The sequence below is a fragment of the Typopeltis vanoorti genome, chromosome 6 (assembly GCF_054136105.1).
Source record: "Typopeltis vanoorti isolate ZY-2024b chromosome 6, IOZ_Tvanoo_1.0, whole genome shotgun sequence".
Taxonomy (NCBI): Eukaryota; Metazoa; Arthropoda; class Arachnida; order Uropygi; family Thelyphonidae; genus Typopeltis; species Typopeltis vanoorti.
The window spans coordinates 127,430,876-127,449,268 of record NC_143554.1 but is presented as its reverse complement, the minus strand read 5'-3'; the positions used below and the strand labels follow the sequence as shown (position 1 = coordinate 127,449,268).

The 18,393-nt window shown below is 37.7% G+C and overlaps 1 protein-coding gene across 1 annotated transcript in view; it reads left to right on the top strand.

Annotated features, from left to right (window-relative positions):
- Positions 1–10,062: 10,062 nt before the first annotated feature.
- LOC150105925 (glycogen [starch] synthase-like) overlaps positions 10,063–18,393 on the top strand; it is a 193,408-nt gene continuing 185,077 nt past the window's right edge. The window contains exon 1 of the mRNA XM_090394592.1: positions 10,063–10,219. Within this exon, the coding sequence (XP_090250718.1) occupies positions 10,063–10,219 (157 nt within the window). The remainder of the gene's footprint in view (positions 10,220–18,393) is intronic.

Sequence of the window (18,393 nt, the reverse complement as noted above, 5' to 3'; positions counted from 1 at the left end):
GTTTACAAAATTATTCAGAGAAAATTTTTCAGAATAGGTGTGTCTGTAGTGAGAATTAGGAACCATCCATGGAAACTGAGTAAGAGTGTAGTTAACAAGGGGTTAGAACTAGGTTTTTTTATTTGGAGAGTAGTGAAGGGGAGGAATGGGTTGCCAGAGTCTGTTGTGGGTGCCACAACTGTGAATGAGTTCAAAGTAAAGTAAAGTATGTTAGATACTGCACAAATGTTGGATATTTCTTGACATGATGTTTAGAGCCTCCCTCGATGAGTCTAAGGACTCCTTGGAGTTGCCCATAATAATAATAATAATAATTCTGTCCTTTTTTTTTTAATTGTTATTGTGAGTATTTCTTCCCATGAAGGTTGTAAATCTATTGCACCTTAGTGCCATGGGTGGATTAAAGGAGGTAGATAATCTGGAAATCCTACTCTAGAGACAAAACATTGAATTTTTTTTCAAGCTACTTCAGGCCTCAACAGGGTGATTGCCTTGCACTGGGAGTGAAAGTCATCTATCTAAAGATATTAAACATCCATGACAATGAAATTTAAATTCTCAGCATGTAAGATGGAGAGCGGGGATCTGCTTGGCCAACTAGGCTATCTTTGCCTGACATCACATGTCTCAAAATCACTACTCCTGTTTTTTTTTTTTTATTATTATTCTTTACATTAACAAAATTGAGTCCTGTTATCAGTAGCGCCACACTTCTCTGTTTTCCTGTCTATTCTTAAGGAACATATTGATGTCATTATACTGATCATCACCCAGCTGTGTTTCACTTAAAATGCTTAAGCAAACCAACTGAATCAATGCTGTTATAGTAACTCATTTTGAACCTATAACCATTTCAATGTATGCCACTTCTCAACTGTGACTCATTTTCTGACCTCAGCCAATGATGATGCATTTTTAAATTTGCAACTGAAATCTAATAACTGTCATCAACTTATCTGAGCCAAACATTAGGTCATGTTCCCTGATACTGCATGGCTTTCTCTTCATACCACTCCAAGAACAAATTTTCTAATAGAAGAGAAAGGAAAGAACTGTGTTGTTTGTTTAGGTGGCTGAGGAAAGTGTCTGTCTGGCGGCCATGAGACCAGATAGCAAAAACATCAACATATCTGAGCCTGATGTGGGGTTTTAAATTAGAGGAATCTAGAGCACATTGCTAAAAAGTTTCCATTAAAAGTTAACAATTGATGGGGATAACAGTTAATAAAATATTTGAAGAGCTCTATGATGTCTAGTGGAAGTAGGTCCTGTATTATTATATCATATGGTTACCATTCTTGGCACATTAGTGAACAGATTAGCAATGTCTAGACTTCCAAATAGATCACTAGGTTCTATCGTAATGCCTTTGGTATGTTCTATGAAGTGTGCCATGTTCTTTAAAAGAGTTTGTCTTGCCGATGCAATGTCTTAGCAGGTTTGCTAGATATTTAGAGAGCATTGGCAATAGATGCATGTTAGAGTAAAGTTGGGGAGAATACCTTGCATCCAGGGTTTCTGAGTCTCAGTTATCTTTCTGTTCTCAGGACTTGAGAAAATGTTTTTCCAAGTCCTGGGAATTTCCAGGACTATACATTTTAGCTCATGAAACTTATTTTTTTAAATATATTTTAAAAAATAAGTTTTAAGGCAGAATAAATTTTAAACTGGGTTTTCAGGTCGAAATTTCTGCATGCCCTCTTCATCTGTCATTATAACCACAATATGTTTTTTTTTTTTTTTTCAAAAATGATTCCAAATGAAAGTTGCCGTAACGCAATTAGAAGAACAACGGAACAGTGTGCCCTTCGATTGGAAATGACCTGGGTTCGATTCTTGTCATGACAAGGGGAATCCTTATATGGGCTTTTTCAGTTGAAGGTGAGTTAGTCTATCTCATACAGTGATAACAGGGTTTTTTCTCCTGGAAACTCGGGGTTTTTCATCCTGCATACAGACAAATCGGCCTTCAGAACACACGCAATTTACAGACAAAAAATACTATTGTTGGTGGTGATGGGCGATAGATGGCGTTGGTGGTGGTGGTGGTGGTGTCGTAGTTGAAGAATTAAGTAGTAGTGGAGAGGATGAGATGTATTTAGTGAAGTAGAGTAGTGTGCCCTCCCACGATGAATCCTTGGACTCCCTGGAGGTGTCATGTAGTAATAGTAATAGTAATAGTAATAAATTCTTGCATTTTTAAGTCCACATTATTCTGAATGAAAATGGATGAATATTTTCTGGGCATACAAACTAATCCTAAATATAAATTTTTGCATATTCTAAATGAAGAATAATACTGAAATATTTTTAATTTCCAATACTAGTCTGCTCATCCAAAGTAAGATTAAAACCATGATCTGATTTTTCATTAATTCATTAAGTTTTGATATGTTCTTATTTTTTACGTTCATAGCAAAATAAACTTTAAGATATATCTGATTAGGTCTTTGGAAAATACATAATGATGCTTTGAAATTGATTTATTATTATTATTACATAACACCTCCAGGGAGTCCAAAGGCTCATCGAAGGAGGCCACCTACTCTACAACTCTCCATCTGGGGCACTCATTTCAACAACTGCAACTATTTTCGTCATCTACACCAACGCCATCTATCGCAAACTGCCACCACTAGCATTTTCACAGACAATCACAAACATTCGTGCCCATGGTGGGATTCAAACCTGCAACTTTTGGCTGGAGAGCGGATATGCTAACCATTCCATCTTCAGCAGCCAATCTAAATACAAGTATTATTATTATTATTGCCTCAATACCCCATGGAGTCAAAGAATCATCTAGGAGGTCCTTTTATTATACACACAGCTTATCATACCGCACCTTAAACACACTCAATTTCTCTGCAGACACCACACTCTCAGGCAAGGCATTCCAATCGTTCACAACTCTGCATGCAGAAAACCTGCTTCTCACTCCCCCTGCTCACACCCTCTTTTATAAAGTTTCCAGGGATGATCTCTGGTTCTCCCCTAATCTCCCACTGTTTTCTGTAGAACCTCTCCAACATTAACAACCCCTTACTAACTTGTAGGTCGTTATCATATCTCCCCTCTTCCTCCTATCCACTAGACTCTGTAAATTGCATCTTCTCAATCTTTCCTCATATTCGACATTCCAGAGGTTAGAAACTACCTTAGTTAGTCACCTCTGGACCCCTTCCAACATCTCTTCGTCCTTTTGAAATTATTCATTTATTCACATAATTGATACTCAGTCAAAACAAGATATCATTCAAACAACAATAAAAATAATAATAATTATTATTATTTTTATTATTATTATTATTATTCAGGTATCTCCATAGAGTCAGAAGATTCATTGTGGGAGATCCATTTATTCATGCACTAGCCATCATTCACACAATACCAATCATACTTCTCTTTAAACTCATTCAATGATGAAGCACTTATAACCACCTCTGGCATCCTTAAGAGTTAAGATGAAAGAGATGTTTATTTTAGCTGAAACAGTGTTAGGAGTAGGAGAAAACCTACTCCTAACACCCTGCTAACTACACTGTTACACAACTTTCCCTGATGACCCCCTTGTTCTCTACCTTCTTTTCACCCTCCAAACAAAAAACCTACTCCTAACACCCTGCTAACCACACTGATATAGAACTTCCCCTGATAATCCGTTGTTCTCTACCTTCTTTTCACCCTCCAAGCTAAAAAAACCTAGTCCTAACACTCTTGATAACCACTGTCTTTTTTTTGCATAGGTGTTAGGACTAGGTTTTTTTGCTTGGAGGGTGAAAAGAAGGTAGAGAACAAGGGAGTCATCAGGGAAAGTTGTGTAACAGTGTAGTTTAGCAAGGTGTTAGGAGTAGGTTTTCTCCTACTCCTAACACTGTTTCCTAAACATCTCTTTCATCTTAACTCTCTGCATCACTGACATCCTTTATTGTAGCTCCATGAAAACACAATTTTGTCCCACTCTCTGTCAAGAACTCCTCATATCAATGAATCGCCATACAAAATCTGATCTTTGTTTTTACACTTTTGCACTTTCATGCTCTGCTTCCCCCCCCCTTTCTTCCGCTTCTGTGTTATACCATCTTCCAACTACATCTGTTCCTCCAACTATCAATCTCACATTTTGTTCTGTGAATAACTCCATGTAAGTGCACTATCCTTTCTATTACCATCTGGTCATTACCACATAAAGGTAGAGCTTCTGAAATTGACAGCCAGTCATACACCATTTGAAATTACTTTTCTCCCTACTTGCACATATTTGAAAAACAGTTTAGACAGGTTTACTTATGAACAACAACAAAAAAAACAGTCTTAATGATTATTTGATTTATAACACCAAATAGGATTCCAAAAGTAGATATCATGGCTAATGTTGAGAAATGTTATTCAAAGAGTCCCTAAGGATGTGGCAGATATTCTCCGCATTCAGATAGCTTCCATACTCCTTTAAGCAAACTATTATTATTATTATTATTATTATTATTATTATTATTATTCAGGCCTCCAAGGAGTCAAAAGACTCATCGAGGGAGGTCCTTTCTAAGACATAAAGTCTGTCAAGACTCATCGAGGGGAGGTCCCCCCCTGAGAAACACAAAGTTTATCATACCACTCCTTAAACCCACTGACCGTTCTCGCTCCCACCACTCCATCAGGCAATGCATTCCACGGCTCAACCACCCTCCACACAAAGAAACCACTCCTTACCCTCTTGCTCACAGTTTCCTTTCGTAACTTCCAGGGATGGCCTCTTGTCATCACTCCTTCCCGCTGATCAACCAAGCGAAAGAACTCCCCAGTGTCAACCCTGTAACCACCTCTCAACAGTTTAAAAGTCTCAATCATATCACCTCTCCTTCTTCTATCCACCAAACTCTGCAGTCCACATTCTCTCAGCCGATCCTCATAACTATCCTTGTACAGTCCTGAAACCATCTTTGTCATCCGTCTTTGTATCCTTTCCACAGTTAATTTATCCCCTTCAAATCCTGGGGACAAATCTGAGAACAATAGTCCAAGTGTGGTCTGATCAGAGACTTATACAACGGAATGATAACCCTCTTATCTCTGCAGGTCAGTGTCCTTCTCATAATAGCAGCAATCCTCTGTGTTACCTTCACCACCTTTGCAATATGTCCCCTAAACTTCAGGTTTCTATCAATCATCAACCCCAGATCTCTTGTCTCCCCTACTTCCTCCAGTATAACTCCTCCCATAGAGTATGCAGCATCCCATCGATGTTTCCCAAACCTCAAGACCTTACATTTTGCTGCATTAAACTGACACCCCCATTCATTTGCCCATCTATCTAGCTTATTTAAATCCTCTTGCAGGGCTACCACATCTGCACTATTACTAATAATCCTTCCAAGCTTCGCATCATCCGCAAACAACTGAATATCCCCGTGCAATCCACTGGCTATGTCATTGATATAAAGGTTAAACAATATAGGTCCTAGTACTGAGCCCTGTAGGACCCAACTTGTAACCCTCTGCCTCCTGGAAACTGCTCCACCATACACAACTCTCTGATACCTATCAGACAGCCAATCCTGAATCCAGTTGACCAATCTGACATCCAGACCCATGTGCTGCAACTTAAATATCAGCTTATCATGTGGCACCCTGTCAAATGCCTTTGCCAAGTCTAAGAAAATTGCAGTATATGCCTTTCCCTCATCTAATGCTCTTGTAACTTTATTATAAAAGGCTAGCATATTGCTAAAACAAGAGCGTCCTTTCACAAATCCATGTTGATTCTCACAGATAACATTACCCTCATCTGCCCAATGCTGTACACGGTCCCTCACTACTTTCTCCAAGATCTTAACAACTACTGATGACACACAGACTGGCCTATAATTAGACACTTCCAGTCTGTTACCACCCTTATGCAATGGCACTATCTTACCTTCCTTCCATTCCCTGGGCACCTTTGCCAAAGCCAGACTTTCATTGAAAAGCCACGTTAAACGTATTGTCAATTCCCTAGCACATTCTCTCAAAACTCGTGGCGAAATACCATCCAGTCCCACAGCTTTACTGACATCCAGAGTACTCAGTATCTGAAACACACTCTCCTCCTGTACCTCCAGACCTCGTACCAGTCCTATCCTTCTAGCATTAAAACTGACTCCTCTAGGATGAAATACTCCAATAAAGTGTTCATTGAACAATTCCACTATGTCCTCTGCATCAGTCACTCTGTTCCCATTTTTATTCCACAATATCATTCTTCCACAGTCATTTCTCCTCCTACTGGCCACATAGCTAAAAAATTCCCTAGGATTTTCTTTGGATCTTAGGGCCACTCTCCTCTCATATTCCAGTTTCGCTTTCCTTACCACACGAGTCACTCTTCTGGCCTGTGTCTTATATTCCTCATGCATCTCTTCACCTGTCTCCTTATATCTCTTCCATAGCCTCTTCTTCGCATGCAATTCCTGTTTAATATTGTTTGTCATCCACTTTACTCCAAATTGCGCCCTCTTCTTCACTCGTGGTATACAACTTACCATTGCTGATAACAAATATTCTTTCACAATTTCCCACGCACTGGTGATATCCCTGCCTTCCAATTCCTTCCTCCCTCCATGAAACTTCCCGAAGTTGACGTCTAAGACTATTATAATCACCTGCCTTATAATTCCACATAAGTTCCCGTCTCTTTGATACTCCTGCATGTCTATTCATTTTCCAAGTCAAAACCATATGGTCACTCTCTCCAACTGGTGGGAGAGACGTCAACTCAGTTATTATCAACTCTTCTGATGCTATAACCAAATCCAAAATTTTTGAACCTCTTGTTCCCTCTGTTACATGTTGCCTAAGACATTTGTCCCTCAAGAATTCTAGAAATTCCATTCCCCTATTGTTACATGCATCTTCCTCTCTCCAATTTATACTACTGAAGTTAAAATCTCCCATAACAATCATTCTTCTTGCACTTGCCAAACTTAGCTGTCTAAACATCTCCTGGTCCCCATCCTCTGTGCTCCTGGGTCTGTAGCAACACCCCACTAAATATCCTGTCTTGCCTACCTCTACCTCACACCATTCGCTCTCAAAATCATTTGTCTCACTTCCTTCCAAATTCTCCACTCTTAGAGGACATAGGTCATCACTCATCATAAGCAGTACCCCACCACCACGCTTTCCCCTCCTATCCTGACGAAAAATGCTATACCCAGCGACTTCTATTCCTGTTGTTATATCCCCTTCTGTCAACCACGTCTCAGTGATCGCAATAATTTTTGGCCAGGCTGATGCTATCTGCGCCAACAATTCCTCTCCCTTATTCCGGATACTCCTGGCATTAGTATACAGCATATAAATGCCATTGTTTCTATACCCAGCATTATCCCTTCTAGACTCCACTGGGCTCAGTCTTACCTGACATTGTCTCCCTTCTCCCAAGTATCCATTCCCACAAGAGGCCACCCCTGCTATTATCCTCCCTGGGACACACTGACTCGTTCAGAACAGCAATCTCTCCAGATGCCTACGTCCTTCCTCATTCAAATGTAAACGGTCTCTCGCAAACAACTCCTCTCTTTCCTCAAACGCACTCCAAGCATCCACATATACCAGTCCTCTCTTGTCACACATTCTCGCTATTATGCCATTCAATATCACCGCTCTTCTGCTCAGCTCATCATTATCATACCTAGGCAACACACACACTATTTTTCCTCTCTCTGTCTTCTTCCGTACAGTCTCAAGCAAAAATCTCATATCTCTCGCTGCCCGACTTACATTACCACTCAAGTCATTCGTTCCTACCATCACAATCATCTCATCCACCCTTTCACTTCTCTTAATTGCCATAGCCACCCTTTCTATTGTTCCTCCTGGCAAACACTCCTCACGCATCCTATCCTGAACACCACGGATCATTGAGTCGCCATACATTATACCTCTTACCATTCCATCGCTCCTATTGTTTCCATTCTCTCCTCTTCTTTCATTGCCATACCTCTCTCTTCTACTGTTTCCATTCTCTCCTCTTCTAGCACTCCCATACATCTCTCTCATTCCCTCTCTCCTACTGTTTCCATTTTCTCCACTTCTAGCACTTCCATATCCCTCTCTCATTCTGTCTCTCCTACTACTGTTTCCATCCGCTCGTCTTCTAGCATTCCCATACCTCTCTCTCATTCCATCTCTCCTACCGTTTTCATTCTCTCTTCTAGCACTTCCATATCTCTCTCTCATTCCGTCTCTCCTACTGTCTCCATCCTCTCGTCTGCTAGCATTCCCATACCTCTCTCTCATTCCCTCTCTTCTACTGTTTCCAATCTCTCCTCTTCTAGCACCATCAAATAAAAACAGTATAAAAACGGACCAACAGTTCAACAAAATATTGGACAGGATGAGAGCATTGTAGTTCTGAAAGTGGATAAAGGCAACATAACAGTTATTATGAATTTTGCAGAATGCAAAGAAAAAATGCAAATTCTGCTGAATGATGAGAACACTTATGTGAAACTTGATCATGACCTAAAAAATCATTCTCATAAGACATGCTGAACTGGTCCAAAGACTTCAAAAAATGTCTCAAAATCAAGTCCTCTGATCCTAAGAATTTACTGTGCTCTAAAATTTTGCACACAAGCAAGGCTTGTCACCAAGCCCATTGTGGGTGCAATATATTCTTTAACCTCATTGCTATCTAAATGTCTAGTAAGCCTACTAAAGGCATCGCATTGGCAAGACAAATTCTTTTATATAGAACACGACACATTTTATAGAAGAAACCAAAGGCATTACAATAGAACTTATTGATCTACTTGGAAGCCTAGACATCCAAGTGTAAGCAAACAAAGTTTGCACATAAGTCATTTCATGACTGAACTACTTTATATAGAGGCTAATGACCTCATATCAGTTGCCTTAGTATCCCATAATACATTGCAATATAGGAAGGGCCACTATCCAGACTATCTCTAATCCAGAGTATTTTAGTAATAAGGTGTGGCACCTTTTGGCTACTTGTATATGGAAATAAGACTTCTGCATTACTTAAGCCTTGGTATCACTTCTGGATCTGGCTCCCATTTGAGCAGTTCTTTGTTAATGAAGGAAGTCTGCTGGAGTGGTCTTATGGCTATTTTGGCAGGTGCTTTTCCCTGGGTTATGAGTGGCTCTCCTTTGCCAGGGCAAGCCTGTCACTGAGTGGAACCACCACTGAGTTAAATGATCCTTTGGGATCTGAGGAATCACCCAAGTTTTTGGAGACCCCCCCCCCTTCACCTTTACAAAGGTATGAACTGGTCTGGGTACTGGCCCTTTCCATAATGCATAGCATTATACATGTCTGTAAGGACATGTGCATTGCATTATGGGATACTAAGGCAATTGATGTGAAGTCATTAGCTTCTATATACAAGTAGCCCAGTTGTGAAGTGACTTTACATGCAAACTTTGTTTGCTTACACGTGGATAAAGGATGAAATCAAGAGTATAATTTCTTGACATCTTTAATTTATAGTATAACTAAGTGAAAAAACTTTCAACATTGCTAATCTGTTAACTAATGTCCCATGGGTGGAAACCATGTGATTTCTACCTATTTCTTTCCACAGGACATCATAGATGTCTTCAAACATTTTATTATTAGCACTTTTTTTTTCAAATTCGAAGAGGAATATTTTGAACAGAAGGGAGGAATGGTAATTGATTCTTCCCTTTCTCCTCTGTTATCAAATTTGTTCGTGGAGTGGTTTTGGGAAGAAAGCCTTACAGTACCTGGGAACATGACTTAAAGTTTGGGTTAGATATCTCAATAACGTATTCATTGTTTGGTTCCTCTACTACCAAGTTAGAAGAATTCGTCATGTACTTGAATTTAAAGGCTATATTTAAATATTGATCAATAATTAAATAAATTAAAATATTATTTTAAGTAACATGATAATATAAATCTACTACAGGTACATTTCTTATATTTCTCATAGTAGTATACATTTTTGAATTAAATTTTGGCAGTAGTAACATTTTTTTTCTCTTTTTTTTAGTCAAATTCCTTAAGAACAAGCATTGTTCCTTCCACGGAAGCTCATGGCTCATGTTGTTGCATCAAATATAGAAGTTGTGCAGCATGCACGTCGTTTTTCACAGGGAGAAATACCTACTAATCAAAATTTTGATAAGGGTATAAAAGCTCGGGCCAGTAATTACTGGGCATTTGAAGTTTCCTGGGAAGTTGTAAATAAAAGTTAGTAATACTACTAACATTAACTATATATTTTGTCTTTATTTTTGTTTTTATGTTATTTTGTCATTTGTTATACTTTTAAATGTTTTTGTTTTATTCATTTTTTATTGCAAATCTCACATGGAGTCATGACACTCATTTTATAATAAAGCAACAGGAGCAGTTGATGATGGAAACACACACACCGATTATTTTGAATTTTGCAAAAACATTTTATATTTAAGTTACAGTGAATGGATTTGGATATCAGACTAGCAACCGATTGGCAGTTGGCCAACAGATTACAGATATCAAAGGGTTACACAATGGTCTGATCAGGTTCACAGACTCCATTGTCTAAGGACCTCATTCAGACCACACAGTCCTTTTACAATGGTGAATGCATAGCATGAACACATACATTTCATACAAACCTGAGCAGAGTCTAGGTCAGTGGTTCTTAACTGGTGTTCCCTGGAACACTCGTGTTCCACGAACTGGTTACAAGTGTTCCGTGGTGAAAGGTGTCACGTGACACATTTCTGAGTGTAATTGGTTACTCTGATCCTAACAACTGAAGACTGTTTTGCACATTGACTTCTAAACCAATAGAATATCATTTATAGGTGCTATTTTTAATGTGTAAAAATTTAACAATATTGGAAGAAAAGATTTCAAGTTACGTTCCTTCCTTAAATACACACAATTATGACTAGATACAAAATCCATTTGGCACATTAATACATCGAGTTGTGAATTTTCGTTACAAGAAGAAGAAGAAGAACAATTAGTTACGTTGTCAATGGATCGTACTCTAAAAATGAAATTCTCTGAAATAACTCTTGAGGAATTTTGGATTTTTGTCCAAGCCAAAAAAACCCAACTCTCTCCACAAGGGCACTGAAAATTTTGTTACAGTTTTCAACATATCATATTTGTGTGAGCTCAGTTTCTCAACATTAACCCATGTAAAAACTAAAAAGCATGAAAGACTTACTAATAAAACAAAGAGATGAGGGTACTATATCATATATTAGACCTGATATTGCTGACACCTGTAAAAGCCGACAAGCTCAAGTATCACATTAAAATAAGTTCCATTTTTATAAAAGTAAAGTGTAAAGTTCATGCATGTGTTTATTGTTAGCTTTATGATCCTAATACTTTGTTCCCCAAATTTTTTTTAATGAAAAGTGATCCATGACTTTGAAAAGGTTAAGAACCACTGGTCCAGGTGAACACAGGGTGACCAGTGGGCACCTGTATTCACCTATATTATATTCATGGACTACTCTTTGATGTCTGTCCTCAGCTATCGTCTTCATGCCATCAGCTTAATATATCAATGCCGTTTGTTCCAGTTTACATAATAGACTTTCTTCCAGAAGATAGACTTTCTTATCAAATGATTTTTTTTTAAGGTCCAGCAATTTACTATGTAACCATTTGAAAGAATTATCTACAGTCACTCTGATCCAGAGTATTTAATCATTATGTGACACTCCTTTTTACTACTTGTATGTGCAAAATATGTGATTTCTGCATTAATTCAATCTTGATATCTTCTTGGGTCTGGCTCCAACTGATGACATTTTTATAATGTTCACCACGAAGCTACCATGGGCAATATCTCCTGCTTTGGAGTGGATTGGTAGACCTTTGTGTGCTGGCAGGCTTTGTCTGCTGCCATGCAGAGGTGAGACTTGGCATACATCAGGTTTTTTCCTTTTACTGTGTAGAGCTGAAGTTTCATGTGCCAGTGTCCTGTGCAGAGTTCACAGCTTGGGAATGAGCAAAGAAATATAATAGAAATTTGTAAAGATTTTCGTTGGAACTGAATGACACAGTGACCATTTTAGATCACTCGTGAATTTTTTAGAATCCTGGGAATATTGAACTAATAAAATCCTCGATAAAGGTCGAAATCAGTCTGGGTGGTGATCCTTCCCATAGTCCATGGCAGTGCACTTCAGAAAGGATGTGTGCTTTGCATTATAATAATAATAATAATAATAATAATAATAATTATACAGGCATCTCCATGGAGTCAGAAGACTCATCATGGGAGATCCATTTATTCACACACACACACTAGCCATCATTCACACAATGCCTATCATACTTCTACTTAAACTCATTCACTGATGAAGCACACACAACCACCTTTGACAGCCCATTCTGTTCATTCACTACCTCCAAGTAAAAAATCTAGTCCTAACATCCTTCCTAATAGCACTTTTATGCAACCTCCACTGGTGATCTCTTGTTATCTCACTTCTTATCATGTACTGAAAAAAATACTTCAGTGTCAATCCTATAAAAACCCCTTTAATAACTTAAATACTTCTATCATGTCTCCTCACTTTCGTCTATCAGCTAATTTTTGAAGACTACACACCATCAGTCTATTCTCATAGGATGCTTTCCATAGGCCTACCACAGCCTTTGTCACTTGCCTCTGGATCCTCTCCACAACTTCTTCATCACCACAACATCTAGTAATCCAGATCTGTGCACAGTTGTCCAGATGTGGCCTTATTAGTCATATATAGGGGAACAATTATCTCTCTCTCCCAGCTTGTTAGTGCATTCTTCAACAATCATGTAATTTGATGTGCTATTTGGTTATTTTCGCAATATGTCCTCCTAAACTCCAACTCCCTGTTCACTATTACAACCAAGTGGGCTCATCAGTTCCATCAATATGGTACTACACAGCTACTCCTCTCTTCCCAAAGTGTATCACCTTACAGTTGGCCACATTAAACTGGCAGTCATTTACCTTTGCTCATACTGCTAATCTGTTTAAGTCTTCTGTAAGATCTGTGCATTACCTTCATTTACCATTGCTCTTCCCAGTTTAGCATCATCAAAAAACAACTGAATATTTTCTGTCAATTCATTTCCTATATCATTGATATGCAAATTAAATAACAAAGGACCAAATACTGAGCTCTATAGTACAACACCAGTCACTTGCCTACTCCTGGACTTAACTCCTCCATAAACCACTCTTTTATATCTGTCCATCAGCCAACCTCTAATCTGAATCACCAGATTTATATGCATCTCCATTTACCCCATTTTATGCAACAGAGTTCTGTTCTATTCAATAGAGTCTATGAATCTTGTCAAATGCTTTTGTAAAGACTAGCAGTATCACTGAGTAGCTATTTTCCTTATCCAACTCCATTGTCACTTTATTATAAAAAGTAAACAAATGACTAAGGTAAGACCTATCCTTCACAAAACCATGTTGTCCCTTATAGATTATTATATTCCTATCCACCTAGTCATGAATTCTTTCACAAATTTCTCCAGTATCTTAACTTCCACCACTCCTCAGATGCTGATTGGCCTATACTTTGCTACTTCTGTCATGGAGCCTCCTTTATGCAGTGGGACTATTTTGACCTCTTTACTCTAATGGCACCTCCCCACTACGGAGACTTAAATTAAGTCTCCGTAGTGGGGAGGTGCCATTCCATTGCATTGCACATTTTCGTAATACAGAGGCCAATATGTCATCTAATCCCATTGCTGTGGGGTTATTGAAGTTCTGCAATATTTTAAGCACTTCCATTTCTTCAACCTCTATTCTCTTATTAGTGAATGTCACATCTGGTATTGCAATGTCACTACCTAGATGGTTCTCTCCTGCAGTAATTCAACTATTTGGTTTGGTTCTGTTACCTCTCCATCATCAGCACTTTTTAAAGTCTTCTTTCTGGGGTCATTCCTCCTTTTACTTGTACAGTGTGACATGTCACATAGAATTCCTTAGGGTTTCTTTTGGATTTGTCAGCTAGCTTTTTCTCATAATTAGCTTTTGCCTTCCTTATCATACCAGTGACCCTTCTTGCCTGCACCTTATAATGAATGCTCATGGACATCTGATCACTTTTTTCTTTATAAATCTTCACAACCTTTTCTTTGTGTGCAACTTCAGCTTAATGAAATTATTCATCCTTCTGATATCGACCTGATTTATCCTTCTGACTCTAAGTATATATATAGTAGACAGCTTTCAGCAGAGCAATGAGATACTGCTTTCTCAAACACCCCTTGTTCATCTCCCATGCTCCAACAACATCTCTCCTCTCCAATTCTTATGCCATTGCTCTGCTGAAAGCTGTCTACTCAGCTTGTCATAATCACCTGCTTTTTAATTCCACATATATCCCTTCTTAATAACAAATTCTGCTTGTCTGGCAATCTTCCAGGTCAAGATTACATGATCACTTTTTCCCAGAGGAGGAGGCAGCATAGCTGGATTAAAGTTCTCTGATGCAGTGATCAGATTTAGCACTCTTGAACTTTGTGTTCCCTCCATTACATGTTGCCCTCAGATAATTATGGATATTAAGACAATTGATGTGATATAAACAGACTCTATATACAAGTAGATTGGCTATGAAGATACTTCATGCACATACTTTGTTTGCTTACATTTGGATAAAAGATTAAACAAGAATATAACTTCTTGTTAAGTATGACATACTAAGAACTAGCAGTATCATGATAATAACTGCCACTCCAGAGATGCTGATTGATCTATGCTTCACTATCTTGGTCTTAGATGCTTTCTTATATAATGGAACTACATTGAATTCTTTTCATTCACTTGGGACTCTAGAAGTGTACTATCAGTGCACTTGCATATTCAATTTACATATTCCAATCTACTATGAATTCCATCTAATCCCACTGTCATTCACATAGTGATTTTGCAATATCCTGTGAACCTCCAGTTAATCAGCCAGCCTGGTTGGCTGAGTGGTTAGCATATCCACTCTCTAGCCTGGCTGTGGGTTCGAATCCCGCCTTGAGCATGGATGTTTGTGATTGTCTTTGAAAATACTAGTGGTGGTGGTCGTGGGCGGTAGATGACATTTGTGTAGTTGCGGTTCATTTTAGTTGGTAGATGGAGTGGTGAAGACAGAGAGATGTAGAGCAGGTGCCTTCCCTCGATGAGTCTTTGGACTCCCTGGAGGTGTCTCGTAATAATAATAATAAGAAGAATAATCTATCTATATTCTCTTTGTGTTTTCATCACATGAGATACTATATCATCTCCATTTAGTTGATATATTCTGACAAAAATGATCACTCAGTATTCAGTACTATCATTATGGCAAGTCAATTCTAGCAGATCATGCCTTGAATACTCCTTCACACAGGATAAAATGGGGAAAAAAAAACAAACAAACAAAACTGCTACACAAAAGTCATTATAAGTTAGAGAGACTGTTTGCAGAATCAGCAGTATCAGATCTTCTGAGCAGAAGATCAGATTAATACTTGTTAACTCTCTCTCTCTCTCTCTCTCTCTCTCTCTCTTCATATCCAACAACAGATAGTGCCAATTAGGACTTTAGTTCCAATCAGACTATATAATGTCTTATCCAAACCAACTCTACTATACGGAAGCTGGATATACCAAATGGGATCACAAAACAAATGAAGAAATCTTACAATCCCTGAAAATAAAACCAATTAATTACTACATAAGACAGTATGAACCATTTTTGTTCATTTAAATTCTAGACCATTTAAATCGAATGGACAATAGCAGACTACCAAAAATATTATACAGATACAAAATAAGTGGAAAAAGAAGAATCGGAAGACCAAGAAAAAGATGGCATGAGACTGGAACAGGCCACTTGGCCTAAATTCCATGTTAGGAAGAAGAAGAAGAAGAAGGACTTTAGTTCCTTGTGTTGTCCATTACAATTTTTAAACTGGTCCCACTAATTAACTAATTATTGCTGTTTGTGTACTGTGAGAAACTATTCTTTGTGCTTTGGAGATGCTGGGTATAACACCAATCAAAAATCAGCAAATAAGTTAAATAAATATTAATTATTTTCTTATTATTCCTGTGTTTTGAATTAAAATTGTTTAAAATAAAACACAAACTGCAAGCCTTTCTAAGGGATTGAGTTTTACCTTGTTTGATCTATCCATTCTTTTGGGACTTTGTGCTCCTGCAAGGTTCTTGTTAAACAGGTGCATCAAGGCTGCTGTTGACTTCCTTGAACATTCCTCTAAGACATGCAGTGATATGTCATCAGATATTGTTGCTTATTGACATCAAGTTTATTTAATACCTTATATTGCTTTTGATCACTCAACTCCATTCTTCCCTATTCCCTCTAAACTCAAGCTTCTCATGATGTCACATTGATGAGGATGAAATTTCCCAATGTTCTCTGCAGCTGTTACCAATCTATTGAAATATTGCTAACTTTCACATTATTATTATTATTATTATTATTAACATTTGACCTCCATGGAGTCAGAGACTCATCGTGGGAGGTCTCACTATTGTACACAGTGCTCATCCAATGCACTCTATTACACACAATGCTCAAACACACAGTTGCACACAGTGCTCATCCAACCGTGCCTTAAACTGATTCAATGTGTCCACACCTACAACACACTCAAGCAATGCATTCCAATCACCAACCACCCTCCATGCAAAGAACCTACTCATCACTCCTCTGTTCAGGAGCGTGCCGGCCATATGTGCAATGTGTGCGACGCACACAGGTGCCAGGATAGTAAGGGTGCCAAAGATTTGGTATGATATTTTAAATAAAGTGAATTTTGTCAGCAAAATACTGCAGTCTTCATCTATGTATCTCCAACTTATTTTAGATGCAGAGAATGATCTAAATCAATTTTTAAATGATTATAGGTCTGATGAAACTTTCAAAGAAATTGTAGAAAGCTAAAATTAATTACAGCAAAATTTGATGCAGAATCGTTATAGTGGTGGAGACGGAGAGTTGTACGGTTGGTGTCCTCCCGCGATGAGTCTTCGGACTCCTTGGAGGTGTCACGAATAATAATAATAATAATAATAATAATAATAATAATAATCTGTATTTTGTAGTAGTAGACCACTAAGGCGACTTAAAAAGACAACACAATTTGATTACGAACATGAAAATGAAAATATAGTAGATCCTGAAATTTCATTTAAAGTAAATTTTTTCTCTGCATAATAGATCAAACATTAGAATCTTTGCAGGAAAGATATACCTTATTAAAAGAACATATGAATTCATTTCAGTTTTCGTATTTGTTAAGTACTTCACAAAATAAAGAATATTTATTATCTTCTAAAAAGTTTTGACAAAAATTAACACATGAGAATCATTCAGACATTCACGCAGATGATTTATGCGAAGAAATTTTACACTGTCAACCATTTATTTCTAATTTTAAAAACGATATATATATATCAGATAATTCAGTACATTTATTCAAATGACTTAATCGCTCTTCGGATTCTTTTGTCATTATCGGTATCTGTAGCATTTGCAGAACAGTCCTTTTCTAAACTTAAAATTATTAAAAACTACTTGTGCTCCGCAATGGTACAAGACAGACTTTCAAATCTTGTCATTATATCAATAGAATCATATATTTTGAATCAACTTGATATGCATAATATTATTTGAGAATTTTCATTATTGAAAACTAGAAAAGTTCAATTCACTAAGTGATTGTTCTTTCTGTTTAAATATTTATTTATCTATTTCTTTACTCAATAATGTTTAACATGTTCCTATTTTATATACTTGTAAGTTTATCTGTTTCTTATTTATACCTATACAAAGTGCATATGACAAAGTGATTTTCTTGCCAAATAAAATATAGTTAATTTAATTTTGTACCAAAAAATATTTAATATTTTTGTTTTTATAAAACTGTAAGTTTATCTGTTGATTTATGTTAAACTATATAAGGTGCAATTCACAAATGATTTCCTTGCCAAATAACATAAATTACTTTATTTTTTCCAAATTATTTTTGTTGTTTTTTCTAGGGGGGGGGTGCTAACTAAAGTTTTGCACACAGACGCCAGACACTACTGGCATCCCCCTGCCTCTGTACACACCCTCCTTATACAGTTTCCAGTGATGACTCCTTGTTCTACTCCCTTCTCCCATTCTATGAAATATTTCTTCCATGTCGACCCGATAACATCCCCACACTACCTTGTATGTCTCAATCATATCCCTCCTATTCACGAGGCTCTGCAACTTACATTTCCTCAATCTGTCCTTGTACTCCACATTCCAAAGACCACTGACTGCCTTTGTGAATCTTCTCTGGACTCTTTCTAGCATATCCTCATCACCAGTACCGGGGCTAGGATCTTTGTCACCAGCATGCAA